The following is a 27,854-nucleotide window of genomic DNA, read 5'->3' as shown; positions in this document are numbered from 1 at the left end:
TATATCTTTGCAATATCTGCATTTTGGATATGCAAACATGGCTTACTGAAAATACTCGAGACAAAGAAGATGCACATTCCTGGAAGTAAAATTCTCTTAATCAATCCAGAGAGAATTTCATGTCAACTGTACGCCGAAGGTTCACCGGGGCATTTGTTTAGGTACGCCGAATATATGATCAGTTAGTAAAACTGTAAATATAATATTGTACGCCAGACAAAGGAAACTGATTAATAGAGAAAACTGCGGTGTATGAGTCTTTGTTTTATTCTTTCTCGTGTCAATATGTACGTGGCTTCATGTTTAGCACGCCAACTAATGAAGATTTCACGTATGTAAAAAACGTTTTTATTAGTTTGTACGCGGAACGCCAAAAGACCTGAATGTACACCGAAGCTTACGCCTCTTTGTTATTTGTACCCAATTTCAAATTTTTTCCTCACGTCGGACCCAACCATGGTGGGTCCTCCTATGTCACTAAACTTGATTATTAGCCCCCCCCCAGGTTCCATTTCGTGGCACCGTCTTTGCTGTTCTTAACTTTTTCCAAAAACTGAGGCTGTATCGCTCTTAATTTGTTCTCAAATTAATAGGGTGTAAGAAGTACGATTGCTAGCTTTTTCGCTCTAGGAAGGTGTTCAGGCTCCATTTGCCAACAAAGTGAATGAAAGAGCGTTCACCCACAAATGGCTAAAAATCCCTTAATTTTTTAGATAAAACGGTGTTCCAAGTTGCATTTTACAGTAACTTAGCCGCAGCTTGTTCTTAATTTGTTCTTAACTGTTGACCAATTTTAAGGCTCGTGTTCTTATATAATTGTTCTTATAAAAAAGAGTGTATAGGCAGTGCTGACTTTTGTTGGGACATATGTAACTTTTCGGGGGCAAGTTGCAACTAACATTTCAATTTTCCTTTAGCATGAACTTTCAGAGACTGCTATACCTTGAAACATTTGATTTCTTTGCCCAAAACATATATTCATAAAATTTGGTCTTAACTTTGGATTACAGTTGGCCTCCTGTAGAACTATCAAAATCGAAATAATACAGTAGTTGTGGAGTGCTGCAGTCTTGGTTCTTTTACTATTGTGACACCTCCTTTCCCAAAGGCTCATGAGTTGGCTCTTTACTCGATAAATTTGGCATCATTTACTGATCCATCATAATTCAGATTTTTTTACCTTGTAGAATATTAAGTGAAAATTTGGAAGCAACTCAAAAATGGCACATTATCCATGACTAATATTTGAATTATGATAGAATCATCATCATCAACCCTTAGTCTCACGACCGTAGTGACATTGCTTTCCGCACAAGATGCTTTCCTCACAATCAGCCTCATTGCTTTCTGTCCCTGGCTTTCTTCATAATTTAACCAATCTCCAGCACTGTCTACTCTTTTATGTTATCTATCCACTGTTTCTCTGGTCTGCCTCTTCTTCTTTTTCCTTCTACCATCCAATAAAATATGAAATTAGATATAATAGAATTCATATTAAATCAGAACAGAAATATGACATAACGTAGTACTTTGGTACGGATAAAACGTTTAATTTGAAAGGTCTGCAATTGTCGACAATATTATTGTCGTCATTCGGATCTTGCAAAAAATCCCCTTCAGCTTTTTCTCTCTCTTACATACGGTCGTTGTGTAAACATTGTTTTTAGGCTGCTGCCATGTTTGACCTCAAACCTGACTTAACACACTACATTGTGCTAAAGGCACGACCTGTATTTGCAGATGAAAGTGCAAAAGACTAATACAACTGCAATAAATTGTGTAGCTCTAGCAGGCATTCTTTATGGCACTCCTCGAAGTCACGATTAAACAAATAGTTTCTACCTTTGTTACCTTTCTTATTAGTTTAGCAACTTCTTTATTACAAGTTTTGATGTTTGTGTGTAGCTCTTTAAGTTCTTTTGTCAAAATAGGCAGTTTGATGAGGTCGGAGATACAGACCAACTTGTCCTTGATGGCCCTTGATATTCTGTACGCCTTGTCAAGCAATCATGCACTTTTCATGGTGATAAAATTTCTAACATCTTCCTGGTCAATGCAGTTCTCGATTACTTGGCTTATCGCATCAATTCACCGTAATTTGACACAAAGTCTGCAAGGCAATTTCGTGCTGTTCGCTTTCTCTTGGCAGCGCTCACTTTGTCGAGACCTTTCACAACTGGTAAACATGTGCATTGCTTTTACCTGACGCAAAACTCTTTATCTGAGTAAAATTTTTGCAGACGGTCATAATGCTTATCAATGTTGATGACGAGGGCTTGTTCTGCTGTCAGGGTTGAGCTCTGGAATGACTTGGAGTTATTTTCAAGCAGCTGTGCCAATTCCTGCATAGCTACAAGGAAGAACATTTATGAACACGACTGTGTTTTTGCTAGCAATCCTCTGGACTTGCTACAAGTCTCTCTCTTTAAAGAAAGGGAAAAAAAAATGGGAGGGAACGTGAGGTAACACATTGGCGGACAAGTGTTACAAGTCTCTCTCTCCTTCCCTTCCATTTTTTCTTTTTTCCCTTTCTTTAAAGAGAGAGACTTTTAGCAAGTCCAGCAATCTTCGTGCCTTTGATTTGCACACAGTTCTCATCTTTTAAGTGAACGCTGGACTTTCTGAAGCTCAATGTGAATTTAAAAGTAACAATTGTTGCTGGTTCTCTGGAGGCCCACCAAGATCCAGCAATGAAATGAAAACAGTATGACTCCATTCTAAACCAAATTGTGCAAAGAATAATTTTTATGCGAGGTAACATCCTTGATATAAATTTTTTTTGCGCTTCAAACATGTCATAGTTGGTTTCATAGTCAAGAGCCGTAAGACACTTCAAAGGATTAAAGAAGAACACAACAGGCCCCCGAAATTTCACATTTATCTGTTCAAATATGTAACAGCTTATTCTATAGCAAACTCCTTCATTTGCATAATTACTGATAAATCCATATAATAAAGGCACCCACTGATTATTTTTGTTCACAATAGCAATATTGTTTTTTTCTATTCGCATAAATACACTGCCCCGCTGCCCCCGTGCTTCCCGCGCCGCTGGTTCGGATTAACCCATTTTCTTTCATGATCAAAATTTTGTTTCTCCCTTTTATGTTGATTGAGATTTAATTGAGGTCTAGTGTGTCTAATTTTTAACATTTTTTAAATGGGGGCACGTGAATCAGATTCCCCGGCTCGTACGTCTTTGGTCATGTGCCCAAGAGTCTGTTACCAACATAGAAATAGTAGAGCTAGAATGCGCGCTCTATTGTTCGCCTATTGTTTTCTGCGTAATACCAATGGGCAGCAAAGATGGTAGCAACATGTTGGCAAAAAGCTTTTGTGGCGTACGTTGTACACGAATAAGAAGTTATGGACTTACCGATTCTGCGTGGTGATATGAGGAGAAAAATTTCATGAAACCTTTCCAGCGCCAAAATAGAAGAAGGTAAAGGACGTTTTTACTTTTTCCATACGCCACAGCGAGTCGTTTTACGGTTTTTCTTCGTATTTTGTTTGGACTCCTTTCTTTACCAAATTTCCTTTCCTATGGCAGCTTAGTAATTAATTATGGCTTTATTCATTCAAGTTCATTATTATTAGACAACCTTTAACCATTATAAATGGGTATGCGATATTATTTTTGAGTAGTACTTAATAAATTCCTCAAGTTTTTGGCCAGCAGAAACGCGGAAGTTACTGGTAAACAAAAGTGTCAACAACAGCGTGATTCAGTGTCTAGAAAGTCTTGTTGAAACTTGATGCATTCAAGACTTGGAACAAAATTTGCTTAAATTACCTTGAAATCAAATCCCAGCCGTTAGGTCTCTGATAAAATTTCGAAGTTTTGAATCAACTTTTTCCAGTTCAAATTAATATATGTAAACAGCGTTGTTGTTTTCAGGTCTCTTTGTATGCTTTCCAAATTCACTTTTTGCGATAAGCATATCAAAGATATTGTTCATCAGAAGGATAAAGTCGCAGGTTGCTTTGCTGTCCTTAAATTCCTTCAACCCCAGATTTCTCAAAAAAGTTATTGCAGATGCCACAGAATGGCTTAAAGTCTGTGCTGCAACACTGACCTTCATTTTGTGATTCTGCCACTGAAAATCCTTTGCCTTAAGTTTATTTGCAAGATTTAGTATGTCATTTTTTGTGTTCTATAGAGTGCAAGAACATACATCCAAGATATTCTTTGTCCACCTGGGGTACAAAAGATCTTGATGGTGGAAAAGACATTTTTTGCAAGCTTCAGCATGTGGCAGATATCAAGAATTACAAAGATCTTTTCATTGGGGTTTGACGGATGTGGAAATTATGTGCAAAGGTTTTTTATATCACATCCAAGTTTCTCAGCCATGCTAACATTCTTAAGAGCACCATCAAAGATGACTGCATGAACTTTAGCTCCTCTCTCAGCAATGAGGTTAATTGCTTCACTTATGAGCTGTTTCAATATTTTTGCATTTAGGTTAATTGTTAAAAAGTACCCAATAGGGACATACCATGGTATTTCTTCAGGTCAGTAGTTTTTCGCAACCCACCCCCCCCCCCACCCCTGCTTATTATAATCTTGTATAAAAAACAGAATAGGAATGGAAATTTTAACCTATCTATGCATTTCCACATAAACTCATTAAATAAAGAGATATATGGTTCCGCATATTTAAGTATGTATTTACTGAAATACATAAGAATACGTTATATGCCCCCCCCTTCCACCAAAGTTTGTTAGGAAACTTTGCTACAATGTAAGAAATTGTAGGAAAATTTATCTTCGGCATCCGAGTAAATTCACCTATTGCACCCTCTTTGAAGAATTAATGCCACGAACCATAAGATGACTTTTAATTTGGTTTACTGCCCTCCCGATTTTATGTACCTACTGTCTGTTTGTGAGCATAGTAGAAATATCATTAATGAAAATCATTTCGAATACTTAATAAAAGTATCATAGAATTTTTGGAAGATATTTTTTTTCTATTCAAATTCCTATCAAGAATAACGAGAAATACAGTACACACAACGGGCCTACTTACTTGTGTTTGTTTGACCGGGAAGCAAGTCTTTTTTAGGATTCCATCGATTCTGGCAGCCGAAAGCAGCACACGACACTACCATTTCTTTTATCAAAGTTCAATTATCATTCAAAGTTAGCAACAGTGTATTAGATTAATTAGAAATTCAAGCGCGTATACGGTGATAGGGGTAGGCTATACTGTCCGCTGTGATTTCCCGCGTATTTTTTTGCCAACTTGTTGCTACCATTTTGGTTCACCATAGTTCGCACGCGTCACGTGATAGACCACGCATTCTAGCGCTACTATTTCTATGGTTACCAATAATCTCTTATCGATTACGAGACTGGCGGGAACAGGAAAATGGCCGGTACTCCATCACAAGAAGGCTCCGTTGCAAATGGAAAAAACAATGTACTTAAAAGAATTTGGTCAGAAACTGTTGATCATAAATTCAATGTGCTAAAAGTAGGGAAAGTATTTAAGTAAGTTTTTCCAAAGTTGATTGCAATTATTGCATTGTTATAACCCAGAGTATAGAGGATTGTGAGTACAATAAACAGGCCCAAGATTTTATATAAAATAACCCTGCACATCTGGTGAAAGGTGTGGCATTTAGAGATATGGGTATGACCTTCTTGAAAATTGTGGATTTTTAAATCTTGTACTTTTATCTTTTAATGTAGTTTAATCTTTTAAATATTGGATTTTAAAGAAAGAGATCCAGTAGAACACTGATTCATCCCCTCGTATCACCACAAAGAGTCTCTTGCGCCTTTCTCAGAGTCACATGCCCGTACTGAGCGTTTGGTTGAAGGCCACTGACCTTTCTTTAGAAATCTTTCTTTAGTTTATTGCAAATCGAGGTAACATAATTTTCTTTTCTCAAGAGACATTTTTCCGTCAATGGTAACTGGGGGAGAAGATGGCATTTTAAAGGTACATCAGTGCACCATAAACGAAGGATCAAAATTACTATCAGGATTTGAAACTGTGAGTATAGAATAAGTGAATTGATACCTGGTTTTGTGATAGACAGTTAATGACTTATTGACTGGATGTTGTTTAATGGAAAGTCAGGAATCTGTCAATCATTTATTCATTAGGTCCAGGATGTATTGATGGGTTATAAAAATTTACTAGGATCCACTAAATACTGTGGTAGGGACTTAGCAGTTAGTATTAGCAGTTAGAAACTAATCCTGGTATTTGAAGAGGTACCAATGCAAAATTTCGACCCTTGAAAATTGCAAAAGGATTTTGGTCTTATGAAGTGGAGACAAAAGTTATACAGAAAAATGGTTTTACATACTTTGTATCACATACATTTTGTGAGAAACAATCAAGAGAACCCAGTACGATTGAATTCTTGGTAACCTGGTATTTTTATGGTCCTATGGTCATCAACAAATAATTGATTGATCATTTGATATCTGAAAATAATTGTGAAAGCTCTCGATCGATGGGGATTTCTTGGCACAAGGCAAGCCTCTACCTAGCAGTAATGGCTGCTCACTTCCATGAAATTAAAAAGGTTGATGTAACCAAGAAAGAATTGAATCGGTCAAAAATAAAGTCTTGAATCGCTCCCAACCGACCTCTTCTACACCTACTAGGTGTTAGATGCTAAATTTTCCTGTTATAAAATGAATATAATGGAATTCAAACCTATGTATGATAGAATTATACTACTTGCTACCCCTCACTGGTGACAGCTTGTCCAGAATTGAAAACTCATTCCTCTCCTCATTTCTGTGCCATGTTCGTTCAAAGTTGATTGTTTTCAATTTTTAGCAAGCGTGAGGACAATCACGCGTCATTTAAACCTTCTGATATCAACCTCCAGGCAACCCGCGCTCGCAGGCACTTGTACCCTTGCTAAACTTTAAATTTCTTCCCCTAAATTAGATACTCTTTCTGTATTACAGACAACATTGAACCTTTTTGTCATAGTCTTGGCTGTTCACATAACATACTAGAAGGATGAAAAATATTTTTTGGCGATACCAATTTTTTGTGTTGATACCTCTTTAAGCCAAATTTGATTACCATCCATAGATTTGCAAGAAAAATTCTTGTAAGTGATGAATATGTACATATCTATTTTAGAAGGGACATTCACTTGAAACAAAGTCTGGTCCAATCCAAAGAATATGTTTTGAAAATGTTACAAATTTTAACTCTACTGATATCCTTGTTGGAGACTCAAAGGGGATGTTGACAATTTTTACAAACAACCAGATACTGAGTAGAAGAAGCTTGATACAAAGCAGTATTGCATCAATAACAATTGAAAAAGACTCAGGTAACCAACCTTGGAAGTTTTTACATTCATTTTGTCCAAAGCTGTTTATTTCTGAAATCTCAATTTTATTTGTATATGTTGATAGAAGGTGAATCTCATCTACTGTCTGTATCTACAGAAGAACCTTTTAGAGAGCACCTCTTCTGAACCAAAACTTTGATGACCAGTTCCTTTCCTGGAATCCTCCCCAATATAATGAGTAACACATTTCATGCTTGCCAGTCAGGATCCAGTTTGATTAGATTGAACCTATAGTTGAACTTAGTTGTGAAATATGACTCTCATCACTTGAACCTGGAAATAAGTATTCTAAGCCACTTCACCTTCATATATCGGTCATCAACTTTATTTTATGCTTTCCTCGCATCAAATTTGATTCATCATTTTGGAGTGGTGGCCCAATAATATTATAATGATTAAACTCCTTCCTTCTTGTAGCTGGAAACATGAAAATTCTACTTGGCTCCCTGGATGGAACTGTTCTTGCAGTATCTCCCTATTCAACTCTATGGAAGCTGAGACTTCCTGACATACTACAGGAAAAATGCCAGGTATTCAAGTATGCAGAAATAACCTTCAAGCAGCAGGCATCAAGCAATATTTTAAACAGCTGCATCCTGTCTATAAGATTGACCATTTAGCAGGGGCGGCTGGGAGTAAATTTTTTTTGGTATTACTTTTTCAAACGTATGGAAAATGCACGAAAAAGGAAAATTAACAATTTCTTTATGAAGGAATTTTGAACCTCCTCAGCTGGAGGGGTATAGGGGTTTTGCAACACCCCCTCCCAATTTGGCCCAGCCATACGTTGGGGAAATATGCATATCTTCAATTGACTCTAAACAACAAACAAAAAGTCGACATAAATTGGTCGGGTATACACATTTTTGTAAGCAACTAAGAATCTGAGCGAATGCTGAAAGTTTTAAGTTAATTGGCAATTTTAGTGCTGTATCTCCTAGAAAATAAATGCAGATACTTCCTTGCTAGCATATCAAAAAGAAATCTATGAAGAGCCTGATTTCCTGTTGGTCTTTTTAAACAAACTGGAGGGCTGTAACATTTGTCTGAAGGGCTTTCGAGTGGTGATTAGTCGTGAAAAATATTTGGCGGCCCCTTCCTCTGAGCCACCATGTGGGCCTGTTATTAGAATCGCGATTGTAATAACGGAAACCGCTGCGTGAAAGCCCTCTGAATACATTCAAGGTTCAGTTCAGTTCATCATTCATTTTAAATGCCTTTACATAAGCAACTTGCAACATTTTGAATAGCTACAGTTTACAAATGTACAAATAAAATTTGAAAGGATGCAGGCTAAAAATTTATTATAGAAAAATACACGACGAGATATATCTGGCACGGTCTTTCAGTTCGAGACGTTGCTAGTGAGTTAATTCAACCTGTTTCAAAATAATTAGAGATACAAAATAATAACACTTTGAACACCCAGACGATGGTCATTCACTTGATCTTTCACAACACGATTCATTTTGAAACAGCTAACTTACAAGCAAAATCATAAAACAGCACTGGCAAAAGATAAATGGCCGCGTTATTAGAATCCCAGAAGTAAGAACGGGGCTGCTAGGCTCCTTTATTTCAAGGACCAAGAACAATTGAATTTTACGTCATCGGTGAGTCCCGTGACAAAGACTTTGCTGTTTCCGTTATTAGAAACGCGAAAGTAATAATGAGACCGGGAGCCTCGAACTAGCTTTGAACCATTTGAAATACCATTGAAAAACATAATAGGCTTCCTGTGGTTAAGGATTAGCAGGTAATTATCATCCCCTTCAGATGAATAGAGGACAGATACCATATTATTTCTACGTCATTGGTTGTGTCTAGCAGATGAATGCACCAAACTGATAAAGACTTTGGAAAAAGTGTTATTACAGTAATAACGGTAATAACACTGCCCGCCGCCCCTGCCATTTAGAATGATCATAATTTTTGCAGAAACATGTTTTAAAAAATTCATGATGCCGCTAGCAACTGTTCTTAAATCTAAAGAGAAGTTATAGGGATTGAAGATTCCCAATTTTTATTTTCAAATATGCTTTCTGGATATGCCAGATATATAATGCATGTTCTTAAGATATTTTTGATCTTCTTTGTATAAACTTAGGCAAATTGCAAACAAGTTTTAAAATTCTGATAAATTTACTCTAAAGGGTATCCAAATTGTTTGCTTTGTGCAGAATATTTTCGTTTTGAAACAACTTTTATATAAAATCTCAAGTTGGTTTGCTGATGCTGTCTCTAAATACACATGATGACATACTGACATTCCTGTGTATATTTTTGTTTTAATACACAGGATTATTCATAGAACAATGTACTATTTGAACACCATTAGAACAAAGTCCTGCTAAATGCAAACAATTATAAAATGATAAAATGAAAAATGTTGTGTTAAGCACCTTTTTCTCAATTTTCAGGGAGCCATCACATCTTTTGAAATTACAAGCATACTCAATCAACATCTGGTATCTGGCTCAACTGATGCAACTTACACAGTTGTTGCTGATAACAAGTGTTGCCTACATTTCTTTCAGTCAGGTACTTTGGTGCGAACATTAAAACTACCATCAGTGGCTCTCTGCATGTGCTCTGGTTATTTCATACCAATGGATCCAATATTGACCCCAGTTCCAACCACACCAATGGTAACTTCTACACCAGGATTTTCCTCCCCAACAAGAAAGACTCGACTGCAAGGCAGAATGGATGACCAGATCGCTGTAGGTACAGCAGATGGAAAGATCTTAATTGTTTCTGGACCAAATATTGTTCAATATGGTAACATTGGAACCAGAATAACAAATATCCATGTTGTTAGAGGTGCATATGATGGATCTGATTTATTGATTTGCAGTGGACACTTTAATTTTCTCAGCATTTTACAGGATGGCAAAGAACTTACTAGGTACAAGACCGTTGACTGGATTCATACTTTTGACATACTGATTCATGAAGATTCAAACAAATACATTGTAATAGGCTGTTTAGATTCAAAAATTGAAATACTAAAGCTAGACTTCTGATGCTGCAAGGGAGACTTCATGTGCCAATTTCTATAACTGGATTTAAGCACTATTTGTACAAATTCTCATTTAAGAGATTCAAGTTTTAATTTTTTAGCAGAATGTGCCTTCAATAAGGGTAATAGACATCTTTAATGTGTGTATAAATTTCTTCTCTAATGATATTCTCAAGGAAAAACTTTCAGCTACTTCTGAAAAAGTATTATGACCACAACGAATCCCCTTCGGGGTATTCCATGTCAAATCAACACAGGTATGACACCCATGTACTCAGATTGATTCATAACTTTGGTCAGGTAGTCCCTTTTATAGTTTGAAAATACACAGAAAATTTCAGCTCAGTACCTTGTATTGTTTCCGAGTTATGAGATGTTACATATTGATGACCACACCCTTATGCGAAGAAAGCCACCGCCCATTTTTTACAAGAAATGGCTGTAGAATAATGGTCTGCAATCAAGTACTATACTTAAGATCCTGTTGAAATTATGCAATCTGATGGAACTTGCTATGGAGATTCCAAATATCACATGCAAAATTCTGTAAACCTCACAGTTATCATTCTACAGCTGATTTAAATTGAAATAGTTGGTTAAAATTTTTTCGCAAACATTGCATTCTTTAAGTGTAAATAGCCAAAATGGGTCCAAACAGATCATAATGAAATTTGACATGAATCAAGTTGACATTATGCTTAAACAGACTATGAAGTTTGGTGATGGTGTTCTGTGTGCTTTTAAAGATACAAAGGGTTTAAAAAATAGGTTTATTGTGTTTTTTGTGCACAGACGCTGACATACTGCTATGTTTCAAATACACATAATTAGCATTATTACTTGGTCTTGACCTGAAAATTCAGAATCAAAGTGTAAGAGAAATATCATAAATACAGACAACTCATTTATATCCAGAAACTCTGGAGTCATGAATTTTGTGCTAACAGAAAAAAGGATTTTGTAATAGAGCCGCTTTTAATCCTACACGGTGAATAATAAAATAAGGTTTAAATGTTAAGCAATAATTGAAATGTTTTTAGATACAAAAAGGTTTTTAGATGTTCTTGAGAAGTTTCGACAATATCTTTTCATCATCATTGCTCAACTTGTATTGCCTTCCAGTGGACGTAGACAGAACCTGCAGATTTTGAATGACTTGTTCATCTGGTAACCGGCAAGTGTCTTCTCTCTCTGGCCAAAAATATGACCTTGCGGGACATTTAGGATGGAGAAATCTAACCTTCACTTCACTGTCACCTTTATTTGTTTCTTCAATGAAGCCAACCCAGTACTGGAGATCATATTTACAAATTACAAAAGAGTTTATTGAAGTTGAAACCTTTCTGAAGCCAAAATTTATAAGAAAATCGAATTTTGATGAAAATTCTTTATCTGAGGATGTTAGCTTTGTTCCAATGCATGTCTTGGACAAAGGAAAAATATGATGATATGACCTTGTTCCAGGTACAGTTTTAGCCATTTCAAATCTTGGTTTCAATTCTTGTCGAACTACATCTGAATTCTCCTTTTCCACAAATAAAAACTTTATCCCATTAACCTCACTTTGGCAGAAATGAAACAGTTGATTCGCTGTTAAAATTTGGTTATCATATGCTCTTTGCAAGCTTGCTCTTGTTGCAATTCTTTTAACTGTGCCACCCAGTCCATCGCAAGCTGACTTGCCATGACTTGTTGCAAAGAATGACCAACAGCATGTGGAACCAAAATCTGAATAGTGATGGCAAATATTTACAAAATTTTTGCAGTTCTTATACTGAGCTGCACAACCGTCTGAAAAGTATTCAATTCTATTAAAGTTTGTTTTTTGTGCTTTTATGTATTTGACTGTTTCTTGAATTATAAAATACACCAGGCCAACATCATGATCTAGATCATCAGAGATAAAACACAAGGATTCAGATACCAAATCAAGATTTTCTTTGGTGTAAAGAACAATAGGGTGCAATGTGCATTGTGATTTATTCCAATGGAATCCTTGTACTTCGTCTTGAACAATAAATTGATAGTTTTCAGCAAAATCAAGAATAGCAATTACTTCATCTTCTTTCAAATTTGTTTTTCTTTCCTTTAGATATTCAGCCTGTTTTTTTGCAATGAAGGAATGCTTTGTGATGTTATCAAGCTTTTCCACAAGTAAATCAATAAAATCATCAACAGTAGCTGTTTGTTTAATCATTTCAGTTCTGTCAGTACTGCACCATTGATTAAAAATTATTTGCGCCTCTTCAGAAAAATCATCTCTTTGCAATCCAGCTACCTGCTCACTGTCCTTATCTGTCTCTGCTTCACACATCATGGTGTCACTGTTGTAACTGTCTTCTTCGAATTCTCCTTTTAATGTTCTTATCAGGTAATCTTTTAAACATCTTGTTCCTGGACAATTAACACACCGATGTATCATACACTCCCTGTTGTTTCTGTTGCACACAATCATTTCAATAAGTTCATGATAAGATTGTTCCAAATCTACTGCCTTCAGTAGCAGCTTTACATTCTGATGAATTGAACAAACACAGACTGAGTGAGCACCTGAAGACCCAACTGTGACACACCACTTGGGTCTCAACATGCAGAACTTGGAGAACCCTATCTTTACCTCTGGAAACTTAGTTTTAAAGACAGCATAAAGTTCATTCAGATTCATCATGATCAGTCTTTTTTGTCGATGTACCCCTCGTGAAATGCTAACGTAATCTTTCTTTCCTGGCATCTGCCGACTAAACTCATCATCACAGTAAAAGTCTTCAACAAGCTGGATAATTTCATTTGGTAAACATTTTCCCCTCTTCGTTTGTGGTTCTGATAAGATGCCCTTCTCTTTTCTTAATTTAAATGCACTTCTAACTAGATAATTTGATACATTGAAAAAGTCAGCAGTCTTCCGTATTGACCAAGATTTTGGTGTCAGGGTCAAAATTTTTATTATTTCTTTTCGAGATGAGGCCCTTATCTTCTCTTTCATTAGAAAAAGCAAGACATCAAAATCTTTTGCTTTCTGTTCAGTTTCGGTTAGTGTCTTTTCCTCCTCTGAACTTAGATCCAATTCTCTAGGCTCGACATCTATAGCCTTTGCCATTGTAATTTGCAGATCCAGCTGTTTTTGTCTGAATCTAGATTGAACCTGAGCTATCTTTCTCTTTCCGTGGGCAACTCTTGAATGAGATGCGACAGCATGTAATTTTAAAGGGCTGATGTCTTCTTCAATTAGAGATGAATTCAAGATCTCTCTGTTTCTGTCACCATCCAAATTTGCTTCAAAGTCAAGTACCTCTTCATCCGAATGTGGCAGAGCTTTTTCATGTTCATTAATCAATGTTTCATTAATATCTTTACGGCAGCTGGGACAAATTTTCTTGCCTGGAACAATTGATATTTTCCTCTCTTTGAGTTTTTTTGCCATCTCTAAAGTGACCTCACGCAATGACCCTTTTCCTTTATGGCTGTCTTTTTCCAAAGGGTTGCAGCATTTTTTTTGCCCAAGGTGGAACTTGTTGAGCAGCTTTTGTTCATGGTGTAGACATATGTTATGGCCTGTTATATTTTCAACAAAATTCGTTCGTAAGATAAGAGTCTCCTTTGAAATATCATCAAGAGTATCAATTTCTTTTAAACCTTTCAACTTGATAAATGTAAGCTTATGACAGGGGTCCTTCAGATGATACCCAATTGAGCAGGTTTCCTTTGAAGCTTCCATTTAATTCAATATGCAGTGTTAAAACTGGCCAAAATTTACCACAGTTTGCTGTTTCCACTTCTCAGAATCTGACTTTATGACTTAGCAAGCATGGGTTTTATAGTTTCAGGCAGCTAAATTTAGGTATAATTACATCATAACACATGACACATGACACCTTCAGATCTGAAACTAAACTTGGCCATTGCATCATTTCCATATAAATTCTAACAAAATGTGACAAATTCATGCCCTGACTTGCCTCTCAGCTTGCTTCTCATCAATAGCTGTCAACAATCCATTCATCCTATGGGTATGACATCACACCCCATTTCCTCTTGTAAATAATCTGCCTAGCAACAATGTTTACATAAAACAGGGCACCCTTTTACAATACTGGTAAGTTCCTGTGATAAAATTTATCAGATTAGTTTATGCATTGATATTGTACCAAAACAGGCAAGGTGGCACAGGGAATTCCAATAAGTTTTCTATGATTTTATTTATCTGTTTCCTTTTCAACGTGTGTTGTATTCATTGAATATCCTGTTTGAGTAGATTAGCCATAGGCTAGTTTATTGCAAAGCTGAGAGAGTGAAATTGTTTCTTACATGATAATAGTAACATTAATGATGAAGACAAGCCATATCCAAATTCAAAGCTTTCTACAATACCATCTGTACCCCCTTTTAATTGTTTGTTGTAGGAAAAAATATGGACAGACCCTGAACTTTCATACACAAATATATGTGAATTATGCTTGTTATTCATTTCTATTCTTTGTAAATCTACACAAGGAAAACTAAGCCATATTTTACAGGGTCATCCTACCCTCTTTATACTTTTATTATTGGGGTTCTGCTTGCTTTAAAGCTACAACAAAATATGCCTCTTAATAACTGAGATATAAATATAAAGTAGTACTAATTATTATGTGTATTTGAAACATAGCAGTATGTCAGCGTCTGTGCACAAAAAACACAATAAACCTATTTTTTAAACCCTTTGTATCTTTAAAAGCACACAGAACACCATCACCAAACTTCATAGTCTGTTTAAGCATAATGTCAACTTGATTCATGTCAAATTTCATTATGATCTGTTTGGACCCATTTTGGCTATTTACACTTAAAGAATGCAATGTTTGCGAAAAAATTTTAACCAACTATTTCAATTTAAATCAGCTGTAGAATGATAACTGTGAGGTTTACAGAATTTTTCATGTGATATTTGGAATCTCCATAGCAAGTTCCATCAGATTGCATAATTTCAACAGGATCTTAAGTATAGTACTTGATTGCAGACCATTATTCTACAGCCATTTCTTGTAAAAAATGGGCGGTGGCTTTCTTCGCATAAGGGTGTGGTCATCAATATGTAACATCTCATAACTCGGAAACAATACAAGGTACTGAGCTGAAATTTTCTGTGTATTTTCAAACTATAAAAGGGACTACCTGACCAAAGTTATGAATCAATCTGAGTACATGGGTTTCACAGAAGTGAAGGCTGTGTTGATTTGACATGGAATGACCCTTATACTTTTTCCAAATGATTAAGAACCAACTTCAAAAACATGGTACTGATCTTAGTTTCTTCAAATGACTCTCCCTCATACACCATGATCTCTTTGCACAAATTTTAGCATGGCATGAAACCCTGCCTGTTTTCAGCAGTGACTATTAAGGTACAGTCTCCTCTGTTTAAAAAAAACAAATGTAAGAACATGAACATTGTTATCTTAAGGTACAAACAGGGCTATGACAAACAGGGTAAAAAGTATCAAAATTCTCAAAAATAGACCTATCTGGAGTGATATGTTGCTGATTTTTAAAAATTGATTCTTTCTTTGGGGGGGGAAGGGGTCATTCCATGTCAAATCAACACAGCCTTCACTTCTGTGAAACCCATGTACTCAGATTGATTCATAACTTTGGTCAGGTAGTCCCTTTTATAGTTTGAAAATACACAGAAAATTTCAGCTCAGTACCTTGTATTGTTTCCGAGTTATGAGATGTTACATATTGATGACCACACCCTTATGCGAAGAAAGCCACCGCCCATTTTTTACAAGAAATGGCTGTAGAATAATGGTCTGCAATCAAGTACTATACTTAAGATCCTGTTGAAATTATGCAATCTGATGGAACTTGCTATGGAGATTCCAAATATCACATGAAAAATTCTGTAAACCTCACAGTTATCATTCTACAGCTGATTTAAATTGAAATAGTTGGTTAAAATTTTTTCGCAAACATTGCATTCTTTAAGTGTAAATAGCCAAAATGGGTCCAAACAGATCATAATGAAATTTGACATGAATCAAGTTGACATTATGCTTAAACAGACTATGAAGTTTGGTGATGGTGTTCTGTGTGCTTTTAAAGATACAAAGGGTTTAAAAAATAGGTTTATTGTGTTTTTTGTGCACAGACGCTGACATACTGCTATGTTTCAAATACACATAATAATTAGTACTACTTTATATTTATATCTCAGTTATTAAGAGGCATATTTTGTTGTAGCTTTAAAGCAAGCAGAACCCCAATAATAAAAGTATAAAGAGGGTAGGATGACCCTGTAAAATATGGCTTAGTTTTCCTTGTGTAGATTTACAAAGAATAGAAATGAATAACAAGCATAATTCACATATATTTGTGTATGAAAGTTCAGGGTCTGTCCATATTTTTTCCTACAACAAACAATTAAAAGGGGGTACAGATGGTATTGTAGAAAGCTTTGAATTTGGATATGGCTTGTCTTCATCATTAATGTTACTATTATCATGTAAGAAACAATTTCACTCTCTCAGCTTTGCAATAAACTAGCCTATGGCTAATCTACTCAAACAGGATATTCAATGAATACAACACACGTTGAAAAGGAAACAGATAAATAAAATCATAGAAAACTTATTGGAATTCCCTGTGCCACCTTGCCTGTTTTGGTACAATATCAATGCATAAACTAATCTGATAAATTTTATCACAGGAACTTACCAGTATTGTAAAAGGGTGCCCTGTTTTATGTAAACATTGTTGCTAGGCAGATTATTTACAAGAGGAAATGGGGTGTGATGTCATACCCATAGGATGAATGGATTGTTGACAGCTATTGATGAGAAGCAAGCTGAGAGGCAAGTCAGGGCATGAATTTGTCACATTTTGTTAGAATTTATATGGAAATGATGCAATGGCCAAGTTTAGTTTCAGATCTGAAGGTGTCATGTGTCATGTGTTATGATGTAATTATACCTAAATTTAGCTGCCTGAAACTATAAAACCCATGCTTGCTAAGTCATAAAGTCAGATTCTGAGAAGTGGAAACAGCAAACTGTGGTAAATTTTGGCCAGTTTTAACACTGCATATTGAATTAAATGGAAGCTTCAAAGGAAACCTGCTCAATTGGGTATCATCTGAAGGACCCCTGTCATAAGCTTACATTTATCAAGTTGAAAGGTTTAAAAGAAATTGATACTCTTGATGATATTTCAAAGGAGACTCTTATCTTACGAACGAATTTTGTTGAAAATATAACAGGCCATAACATATGTCTACACCATGAACAAAAGCTGCTCAACAAGTTCCACCTTGGGCAAAAAAAATGCTGCAACCCTTTGGAAAAAGACAGCCATAAAGGAAAAGGGTCATTGCGTGAGGTCACTTTAGAGATGGCAAAAAAACTCAAAGAGAGGAAAATATCAATTGTTCCAGGCAAGAAAATTTGTCCCAGCTGCCGTAAAGATATTAATGAAACATTGATTAATGAACATGAAAAAGCTCTGCCACATTCGGATGAAGAGGTACTTGACTTTGAAGCAAATTTGGATGGTGACAGAAACAGAGAGATCTTGAATTCATCTCTAATTGAAGAAGACATCAGCCCTTTAAAATTACATGCTGTCGCATCTCATTCAAGAGTTGCCCACGGAAAGAGAAAGATAGCTCAGGTTCAATCTAGATTCAGACAAAAACAGCTGGATCTGCAAATTACAATGGCAAAGGCTATAGATGTCGAGCCTAGAGAATTGGATCTAAGTTCAGAGGAGGAAAAGACACTAACCGAAACTGAACAGAAAGCAAAAGATTTTGATGTCTTGCTTTTTCTAATGAAAGAGAAGATAAGGGCCTCATCTCGAAAAGAAATAATAAAAATTTTGACCCTGACACCAAAATCTTGGTCAATACGGAAGACTGCTGACTTTTTCAATGTATCAAATTATCTAGTTAGAAGTGCATTTAAATTAAGAAAAGAGAAGGGCATCTTATCAGAACCACAAACGAAGAGGGGAAAATGTTTACCAAATGAAATTATCCAGCTTGTTGAAGACTTTTACTGTGATGATGAGTTTAGTCGGCAGATGCCAGGAAAGAAAGATTACGTTAGCATTTCACGAGGGGTACATCGACAAAAAAGACTGATCATGATGAATCTGAATGAACTTTATGCTGTCTTTAAAACTAAGTTTCCAGAGGTAAAGATAGGGTTCTCCAAGTTCTGCATGTTGAGACCCAAGTGGTGTGTCACAGTTGGGTCTTCAGGTGCTCACTCAGTCTGTGTTTGTTCAATTCATCAGAATGTAAAGCTGCTACTGAAGGCAGTAGATTTGGAACAATCTTATCATGAACTTATTGAAATGATTGTGTGCAACAGAAACAACAGGGAGTGTATGATACATCGGTGTGTTAATTGTCCAGGAACAAGATGTTTAAAAGATTACCTGATAAGAACATTAAAAGGAGAATTCGAAGAAGACAGTTACAACAGTGACACCATGATGTGTGAAGCAGAGACAGATAAGGACAGTGAGCAGGTAGCTGGATTGCAAAGAGATGATTTTTCTGAAGAGGCGCAAATAATTTTTAATCAATGGTGCAGTACTGACAGAACTGAAATGATTAAACAAACAGCTACTGTTGATGATTTTATTGATTTACTTGTGGAAAAGCTTGATAACATCACAAAGCATTCCTTCATTGCAAAAAAACAGGCTGAATATCTAAAGGAAAGAAAAACAAATTTGAAAGAAGATGAAGTAATTGCTATTCTTGATTTTGCTGAAAACTATCAATTTATTGTTCAAGACGAAGTACAAGGATTCCATTGGAATAAATCACAATGCACATTGCACCCTATTGTTCTTTACACCAAAGAAAATCTTGATTTGGTATCTGAATCCTTGTGTTTTATCTCTGATGATCTAGATCATGATGTTGGCCTGGTGTATTTTATAATTCAAGAAACAGTCAAATACATAAAAGCACAAAAAACAAACTTTAATAGAATTGAATACTTTTCAGACGGTTGTGCAGCTCAGTATAAGAACTGCAAAAATTTTGTAAATATTTGCCATCACTATTCAGATTTTGGTTCCACATGCTGTTGGTCATTCTTTGCAACAAGTCATGGCAAGTCAGCTTGCGATGGACTGGGTGGCACAGTTAAAAGAATTGCAACAAGAGCAAGCTTGCAAAGAGCATATGATAACCAAATTTTAACAGCGAATCAACTGTTTCATTTCTGCCAAAGTGAGGTTAATGGGATAAAGTTTTTATTTGTGGAAAAGGAGAATTCAGATGTAGTTCGACAAGAATTGAAACCAAGATTTGAAATGGCTAAAACTGTACCTGGAACAAGGTCATATCATCATATTTTTCCTTTGTCCAAGACATGCATTGGAACAAAGCTAACATCCTCAGATAAAGAATTTTCATCAAAATTCGATTTTCTTATAAATTTTGGCTTCAGAAAGGTTTCAACTTCAATAAACTCTTTTGTAATTTGTAAATATGATCTCCAGTACTGGGTTGGCTTCATTGAAGAAACAAATAAAGGTGACAGTGAAGTGAAGGTTAGATTTCTCCATCCTAAATGTCCCGCAAGGTCATATTTTTGGCCAGAGAGAGAAGACACTTGCCGGTTACCAGATGAACAAGTCATTCAAAATCTGCAGGTTCTGTCTACGTCCACTGGAAGGCAATACAAGTTGAGCAATGATGATGAAAAGATATTGTCGAAACTTCTCAAGAACATCTAAAAACCTTTTTGTATCTAAAAACATTTCAATTATTGCTTAACATTTAAACCTTATTTTATTATTCACCGTGTAGGATTAAAAGCGGCTCTATTACAAAATCCTTTTTTCTGTTAGCACAAAATTCATGACTCCAGAGTTTCTGGATATAAATGAGTTGTCTGTATTTATGATATTTCTCTTACACTTTGATTCTGAATTTTCAGGTCAAGACCAAGTAATAATGCTAATTATGTGTATTTGAAACATAGCAGTATGTCAGCGTCTGTGCACAAAAAACACAATAAACCTATTTTTTAAACCCTTTGTATCTTTAAAAGCACACAGAACACCATCACCAAACTTCATAGTCTGTTTAAGCATAATGTCAACTTGATTCATGTCAAATTTCATTATGATCTGTTTGGACCCATTTTGGCTATTTACACTTAAAGAATGCAATGTTTGCGAAAAAATTTTAACCAACTATTTCAATTTAAATCAGCTGTAGAATGATAACTGTGAGGTTTACAGAATTTTGCATGTGATATTTGGAATCTCCATAGCAAGTTCCATCAGATTGCATAATTTCAACAGGATCTTAAGTATAGTACTTGATTGCAGACCATTATTCTACAGCCATTTCTTGTAAAAAATGGGCGGTGGCTTTCTTCGCATAAGGGTGTGGTCATCAATATGTAACATCTCATAACTCGGAAACAATACAAGGTACTGAGCTGAAATTTTCTGTGTATTTTCAAACTATAAAAGGGACTACCTGACCAAAGTTATGAATCAATCTGAGTACATGGGTGTCATACCTGTGTTGATTTGACATGGAATACCCCATAATAGTATTATTAAATATTGATAATGCTTCAAAACCCTTTTGAGTTTGATTTGCATACACATCCACACCCTTTTTGGATATAATCACATCATTAAAGCCTTTTAATAATATTAATATGAAGAGTAAAATTTAATTCTAAAACCATTGGCGATTTTCTTAAGTTAAAGTTCACCTTTATTCAGGGAAGTCATTTTATTAATAAGAATCCTGGAATTCTTCCTTTATTGTTCTTAACAATTCTTCATTTGTTAGTATTTCCACAGCTGTCATCATCAGGGCTTTTGCAGAGTCCAAAGTTGGCTTTTGTGCCTCTGGAAGACCTGCTACCCTGGTAAATTCAACTGTGTGATTGCATGGATCTCCTATACTGTAAATAGGGTGGATAGATGGAGCTATGTAAGAAACATTACCCATATCAGTAGATCCAGTTGACAGATCCTTACCATCACATGGCAGGGTTTTGTAGTCAGGGAAGTAGACACCAAGTGATTCTGCTTGTTTCTTGTAAGTTTGTACAAATGACTTGGCCTGCTTCATATCTGAATATGGTTTACCAATTGGTTTCAATTCCAGTAAACAACCTGTGCATTATGAAAATAACAAAGGCATTGTAGCATCATTCTCTAATTCATATAAATTGATATGGCAAAATATAGGTGGAACTTTGAGTAATTATGCCACTGTCAGTAAAGTGTGGTATTGAAGTAAGTGGAAGAGCTGCAGTCATTAACAGAAAGGTGGAGAAACTCCTGGTGACAGATTAATGAAACTGGGTGTGAATTTGTGTTAAGATATTTGAATTGCTGGCAAATTGAATCCAAGAAGACTGAGGTATTATACTCACCAGTAGATGCTGCAGCTGCCTCAGCACAAGCTAAAACTTTTTCGTTTAGTTCATCTCTAGTCTTACAGGTTTGTCCTCGAATATAGTAATGAAGTTCAGATCTTTTTGGAATAATGTTTGGCTTAGCACCCCCATCAACAATAATTCCATGGACACTGCAACCAGGCTGCATCTGTTGACGCAACATACTGATGTTATTGTAGCACTGTATTGCAGCATCTAATGCGTTTTTGCCAACCCAGGGACACATTGAAGCATGAGCCTCTTTTCCTAACAAACAAAGTTCCAAGTAACAGATTAGATTGATAAAGTATCATTAGCCACTCTTGCTAAATTTCCACCATTAAAAGTATAGTGTAACAGTAACTCTATATACTGAACAAGCCACTACCTCTAAAAGCGTCCAACACCATATTTGGTTGGAGGTTTTCAGAGGCTTGTTATACTTTAATTGGTTTTGTTTTCAAAAGAAGACAAAACTAAAGACATATTGGCAGCATTGGTTGAAAGTAAGCAAAGGAAGTAACAAAAAGCTAATCCAGTCAGCAAATGATAAACAAATTTATAAGATGATTTGGCTGAATAATTTTACTTCCAACAAAGTTCCTTACTAACCATGGTAAGTCATGCTTAACTGAGAAACAGCAAGCACTTCAAACTCAGGCATGTCTACTGATCCTGGATGTGTCATCATACAAATGTCCATTTTACCAAAGCATCCTTCTTCAGCCATAAAAACTTTTCCACCTTGCCCTTCTTCATCTGGTGTCCCAAAAACAACTATTTGAGCCTTGAGACTTGAATATGTCTCAATGATTTTCTTCAATCCTTGAAAAATTTAGCAGTACTGTCTAAAACAACGATGGTTGATGAGTACATAAAAAACTTAATACCGAACATTGGAATTATGGTTTGTGGTACTTTCAACCAGATATTAAGTTGTTGAAATGAGCAACAAACACTAAATAGCCTATCATTTAATAGGAGTGCAGTATATCAAAATGTGATCTATCCAGTGAAGTTAACAAACAACATAGTCAGATTAAGCATCTTTTTGCAGCTAACAAAAGATAAGATAATCCCTCAACAGATAATTTTATTTATAATGACTCATATTTTTAGATCCCTCATTCTATCTTTGAAGAAATACTTTAAAAATGTTCATTGATATTATTTTTTCCATTAACAAAAATTGTCTGCTTTTAGCTACTTCCTGAATGTTTGCCTTAAGTTTCATTATGAAGCTCTGTACAGCAGAGCTAAATATAACCCAGCTTCCATTTTTTATTGAATCTTTTGCTTTTCAAATGTAACATCAAAAATTTACATAAGATGGTTTCTCCCTGTTTAGCACTGTCCCTGGTTGTTGTTTTTTGGTATCATTATATTATCCCATGATTCATAGAACCCTGTGGACAGATATCCTGTACCTCTTTCTTCTGGCAAATTAAAATTTGGTTTCGACAATTACTGAATGCTGGATTTTCCTCTTCAAGCTTATTAGTGTCAGCATTAGAGATTATCAATTTTAAAATTCATGCTTCTACAGATTACTATATTCAAAGAAACAAAACAAGCTGATAAAAAAAACAGATACATTCAAAGTGATTATAATCCTTGAAAAATTTAATTGCAAACTTCATCACAAAATTGATTTTCATTTGTCTGAAGGAAAATTCTGCAAATAGTTGTTCAGTTATTGAATCAGTTTTGTTCCTTTCACTAAACATCACTTTTCAAAATTGTTCAATTTATCAAGCAAGCAAATTTTAATTGATAAGCCTTTTTAACAGTTTGCATGGTTTTGTTTCATTCAATTTAAGATAATAAGCCCTTTTACGCAGAATTATAAACATCACTGTTTATATTGTAACAACACATGGCAGGGAAGGTGGTAACAAAAAGAACTTGCACGTTTGAAGGATCCAGCAAAAAAAGGTTTATCAAAGAGCAGGTCTGTATATTATTGTGTACTCTGGTTTTATACTAAAACTTTTATCAGGTATTAGCACACACCTGTCAACATAAAATCTTTAAAACCTGGAGATATTTTATTTTTTCTTTAGAACAGCTGGGAGATTTGGCCAAACAAGGAAATTAGCAGAATTTTTTCTGAATTGTTCAAACAAGACACCTGTAAAACTTTGTGCTGGGCAAACATTCAATGACAAAAATTAAAATGAGAAACTTCTTCATAATGAATTTTAGTGCTTTTGAATAAAGTATGAGTTGATAGGTCTGTTAACACAAATTAAATATTTTAGAGAGAAAAATAGAGAAACAGGTGCAGCAAATCACAGGCTGGCAAGCTATTAGAAATTACCAACCTATGGCAACAGCCACACCAGCCTCTGCAATCAAGTTGTGACCACATCCATGACCAATACCCGGCAGGGCATCATATTCACACATAACACCAACTTTTAAACCATCTACATCCCCAAACTTTGCAATAAATGAGGTTTCAAGTGGAGTATGTTTTTGGACCTCAAAGCCTTGATTCTTGAGGTATGTTGTAAGGACAGAATGTGCATGTTTCTCTTCAAAACCAAGTTCAGGCTTTTCCCAAATCTGCTGGCTAATCTCATTTAGTTCATTTGCTTTGCTATTAATTTCTTCAATCCCAATTTGCATAAGCTCAGAGGCAGGGCATGTCAATTTTTGCCCCTATAAAACAAAAGTATTTGCCAAATTACTAGCCATAAATGAATAACATGAGAGGGTACTTTAAACATTTAAAGTAAATTCCAGTAAATATCACTCTCATATTAAACCATAGACGCCAGAAAACAATAGAAAAGTAAAGATAATTGCTAAATGTTGTTGAAGGGCAACCTCCTCAACAGAGCCAGGGATGAAACACGAAAAGCCCACAAGCCTGAGAAAAAATGACTTTACTTATTTGACAGTAGTGCAAGAAAAAGAAAAACAGCTAAAAAATTTATGGCATGCAAGTTTCATGATTATTGGCTTTACTTGCAATGAAAATTTTCAATGAAAACCAAAACAGTATTCCATGCCCTTCTTCCTGTAGAGATCTTACCCAGCCTAGGAAACTTATTAAAATACAATAATGAATTTTACTTAAAATTGACCACCTTTTGATTGTTTCCCGCAGATGCTTTACTGTCTGTGACACCGCTGTGTTTCCTTGTTCTTTCCATTTTATTGGATAGACACAGAATTTAAAGAAGAGAGCCGAAATTTCTCTTACTTACCCGTCTTACTTATTTCTCTTACTTATTTCTCTTACCCGTCTTACTTCCGCTCCCTCCCGCGAAATCGCTTTCCCTCTCCGCCGTCCGTCTCCTTCGCAGAAGTCAACAGAAGGGAAATAAATAGTCCTCTCTCGAAAATGAAATTGACTTAGAGCAAAATCAAGTCTAGCTTCCTACATACCCTAACGTCAATAAAAGCCAAGTCTTAAATTGAATCGAATAAAGTCGTAAAATGAAATTAAAGGATTTTTTAATCATTGCCTCTTTGATATGAAAGAGCAATACGAAATACTTCCATTCTAATTGTGCAAAATCAGTCTGAGGTATGACAACGTAAGTTGACCAAGGCTCAAAGTTGTTATTTTTTGGATAATTTGCGGCTCGAGTGTCCTTTATGCTGTTCTTACTTTAAAATTAGTATTTCACAAGTTACGTTCTATAAATTATTCCCAAGACAACTAAATAATATTTTGTTAGACATTTTAACAGCACGATTGTCTGGCTAATAAAATCTGCACTCTTTTGTCAACACGAGTGTAAATTAAAAAAAACAACATCGCTTTTTTCTTATTTATATTCTTCTGAGGCTGGCCATATTCTTACGTTGTTCTTATTTTTTGCAAATAAGAGTGTAAATATGAAAACTAAGAGTGTAATGCTCTTTCTTGTTCTATTAGGGACTCTACTAAATACAAACCACGTTCTGATGTTCCAAAGGATGCCCCTGAACTCATTTGTATTGAAGTAGAACCACCAAAAGCAAGCCATTTCTCGTTGTAGCTTCGTACAGACCACCTGGTTCTTTCAATGTTGGTTCTAGAACATGTTCTATCTTATTTGGACAGAGAGGGAAAATATATAATCCTCCTTGGAGACTCTGTGATCTTGCAGGATGTGAAGCTGACCAGCCCAGAGACAACAACACAAAAAATTTGTATGATGTTTATGGGCTCTTTGACTTCAAACAGCTTATTGGTGAACCAACAAGGGTAACCTTGATCACATCTCCTATCATTGACCACATTGCCACAACAAATACCAGAGACATAACGGGTTCAGGAGTGCATAAAGTTTCTATAAGTGATCATTATTTGGTCTACTGCATCAGAAAATTTAATGGTGCAATGGAAAAGGGCCACAAAATGACCAAAACACGCAAAATGAAAAATTTCAGCGAGGAAGCATTCCTTGTTGATGTTTCTGCTACATGTTGGGAGCAAATGCTCACTGGGCCGATGACATTAATGTTCTGGTCGATCTCTGGTCCAGCCTATTTTCCCTGATCATTGACAAACATGCATCCATTAAGATGGAGATAGGACTGAAAAATCTAGCTATCGCCCAATATCGGTCTACCTGTCATCTAAAGGCTCTTTGAAAAACTTGTTTTCTACCAACTATACCAGTACATGAAGGAAATTGGCATGTTCTCAGGGAACCAATCTGGCTTTTTGTGCCTTTTCTCCACTGTAACATGTTTGCTCAAAAATACTGATGACTGGTACAGTGGGTTGGATCTTGGACAGTTTGTGAGTCTGGTAAAAGTTGACCTAAAAAAGGCCTTTGACACTGTTGACCATTTTGGTATAAAAAATAGAGAACTATCTTGGTTTAATTCTTACCTTTCTGGGGGTAAAAAGTTTTGTAGGGTCAACGGAATTGATTCAGAAGTTAGGGACATAGAAACCGGTGTGCCACAGGGCTCATGTCTTGGCCCCTCTACTTTTCCTCATTTATACCAATGACCTCCCACAGACTGTCCAGGATTCAGTTGTATCCATGTATGCTGTTGACACCAGCCTGTGTCATCGATCCTTTGATATTACTGAGCTGAATGAGGCTATAAGCAATGACCTCAGTAAATTAGACACCTGGCTGCAAGGCAACAAACTTCCTTTGAATGTTGCCGAAACTCATTCCATGCTTATTGCAACAAAGCAAAAGTATAAAATGCTTAAATGTCAAAATGAGGAGTTGGACCTAAAGATACGCAACAACGAGCTTGACATAGTCCAAACAACCAAATAACTCGGCCTTCAGATCGACAGTTCTCTTGATTGGAAAAAGCAGATCAAAGCAGTTTCCACTAAATTTTCCAGAGCTGTCGGGTTCTTGAAATATGCCAAGTCCTTCCTGCCAAAGGCATCCTGAAAACTCTCTATACGGGTATAGTGGAGCCTCACTTTTGGTATTGTTGCTCTATTTGGGCCTGCCATGGTTCAACGAAAATTAACAAATTGCAAAAACTTCAAAATCGTGCTGCAAGGGTAATAACAAATAGTTGCTTTGATGCCCCAAGCAGACCAATTATCCAAGAGCTGGGATGGAAGACAATTGAAGAACTTATAAACTGTCCAACAAAAACAATGGTTTATAAGTCCTTGCATGAGTTGGCTCCAGAATACCTATGTAGCGTTTTCACCCGTACCTCACAGTGTGCTTCCCACAGCCTGTGTAATATAAAACAGACCTGAGACTGCCCGGGAAAAACACAGCAAATGGGCAAAAATGTTTTTCTTATAGAGGAGCAAAACTGTGGAATAGCCTCTCAGCTGAGTCTAAGCAGACATCAACACTGAGTAGTTTTAAACATTCAATTTTTTGGACATTTGTTCTTATTTTAATTATAACTCTTGTATTTTATTTTATGTAAATATGAATACTGCTATAATTAGGGTTTTATATGGTTATTCAAAGTATTATTAATTGTTATTGTTATTTTTTAGTTAGGGCCCCTTGTAAATCAAATTTGTTGAAGGGCAACCCTAGAAATGAAATATGAAAAAATGAAATATGAAAATGAACATGACATCAAGAGCAAGTAAGCAGGAAGGAAAAATTATGAACAAAGCAAGTAACATTTAAGTTAAACAA

General features: G+C 35.7%; 4 protein-coding genes across 6 annotated transcripts; 2 read left to right on the top strand and 2 right to left on the bottom strand.

Annotated features, from left to right (window-relative positions):
• Nucleotides 1–5,033: 5,033 nt before the first annotated feature.
• On the bottom strand, nt 5,034–14,080 carry LOC148959283 (uncharacterized). The gene has a single exon (XM_089110641.1). The coding sequence runs from the start codon at nt 14,073–14,075 to the stop codon at nt 11,415–11,417; it is 2,661 nt and encodes an 886-aa protein (XP_088966767.1). The 5' UTR covers nt 14,076–14,080; the 3' UTR covers nt 5,034–11,414.
• On the top strand, nt 5,342–10,581 carry LOC135689174 (uncharacterized). Of its 2 annotated transcripts, none has more exons than XM_065206325.2 (5): nt 5,342–5,497; nt 5,903–6,005; nt 7,122–7,317; nt 7,756–7,868; nt 9,759–10,579. In XM_065206325.2, exons 1-5 carry the CDS (start codon nt 5,376–5,378, stop codon nt 10,362–10,364), a joined length of 1,140 nt encoding a protein of 379 aa, XP_065062397.2. In that variant the 5' UTR covers nt 5,342–5,375; the 3' UTR covers nt 10,365–10,579. The 2 variants fall into 2 exon arrangements, with proteins under 2 accessions (XP_065062397.2, XP_065062409.2); XM_065206337.2 differs by having other exon boundaries at nt 5,370–5,480; nt 9,759–10,581.
• Nucleotides 10,997–21,131, top strand: LOC148959282 (uncharacterized). Its single transcript, XM_089110642.1, has 2 exons — nt 10,997–11,128; nt 16,255–21,131. The coding sequence occupies exon 2, from the start codon at nt 17,432–17,434 to the stop codon at nt 20,090–20,092; it is 2,661 nt and encodes an 886-aa protein (XP_088966768.1). The 5' UTR covers nt 10,997–11,128; nt 16,255–17,431; the 3' UTR covers nt 20,093–21,131.
• Nucleotides 21,114–27,780, bottom strand: LOC135689149 (peptidase M20 domain-containing protein 2). 2 transcript variants are annotated; one of them, XM_065206287.2, is made up of 5 exons: nt 24,861–27,780; nt 24,090–24,429; nt 22,378–22,590; nt 21,763–22,032; nt 21,114–21,499 (listed from the first exon to the last, which is right to left on the bottom strand). In XM_065206287.2, exons 1-5 carry the CDS (start codon nt 24,924–24,926, stop codon nt 21,114–21,116), a joined length of 1,275 nt encoding a protein of 424 aa, XP_065062359.2. In that variant the 5' UTR covers nt 24,927–27,780. The 2 variants fall into 2 exon arrangements, with proteins under 2 accessions (XP_065062359.2, XP_065062367.2); XM_065206295.2 differs by having other exon boundaries at nt 24,981–27,780.
• Between the last annotated feature and the right edge of the window lie 74 nt (nt 27,781–27,854).

The sequence above is a fragment of the Rhopilema esculentum genome, chromosome 10, assembly GCF_057945365.1.
Source record: "Rhopilema esculentum isolate cy_ngs chromosome 10, ASM5794536v1, whole genome shotgun sequence".
NCBI classification, from domain to species: domain Eukaryota; kingdom Metazoa; phylum Cnidaria; class Scyphozoa; order Rhizostomeae; family Rhizostomatidae; genus Rhopilema; species Rhopilema esculentum.
Note: the sequence above shows the minus strand (reverse complement) of the source record. Positions and strands in the feature narration are given on the sequence as shown.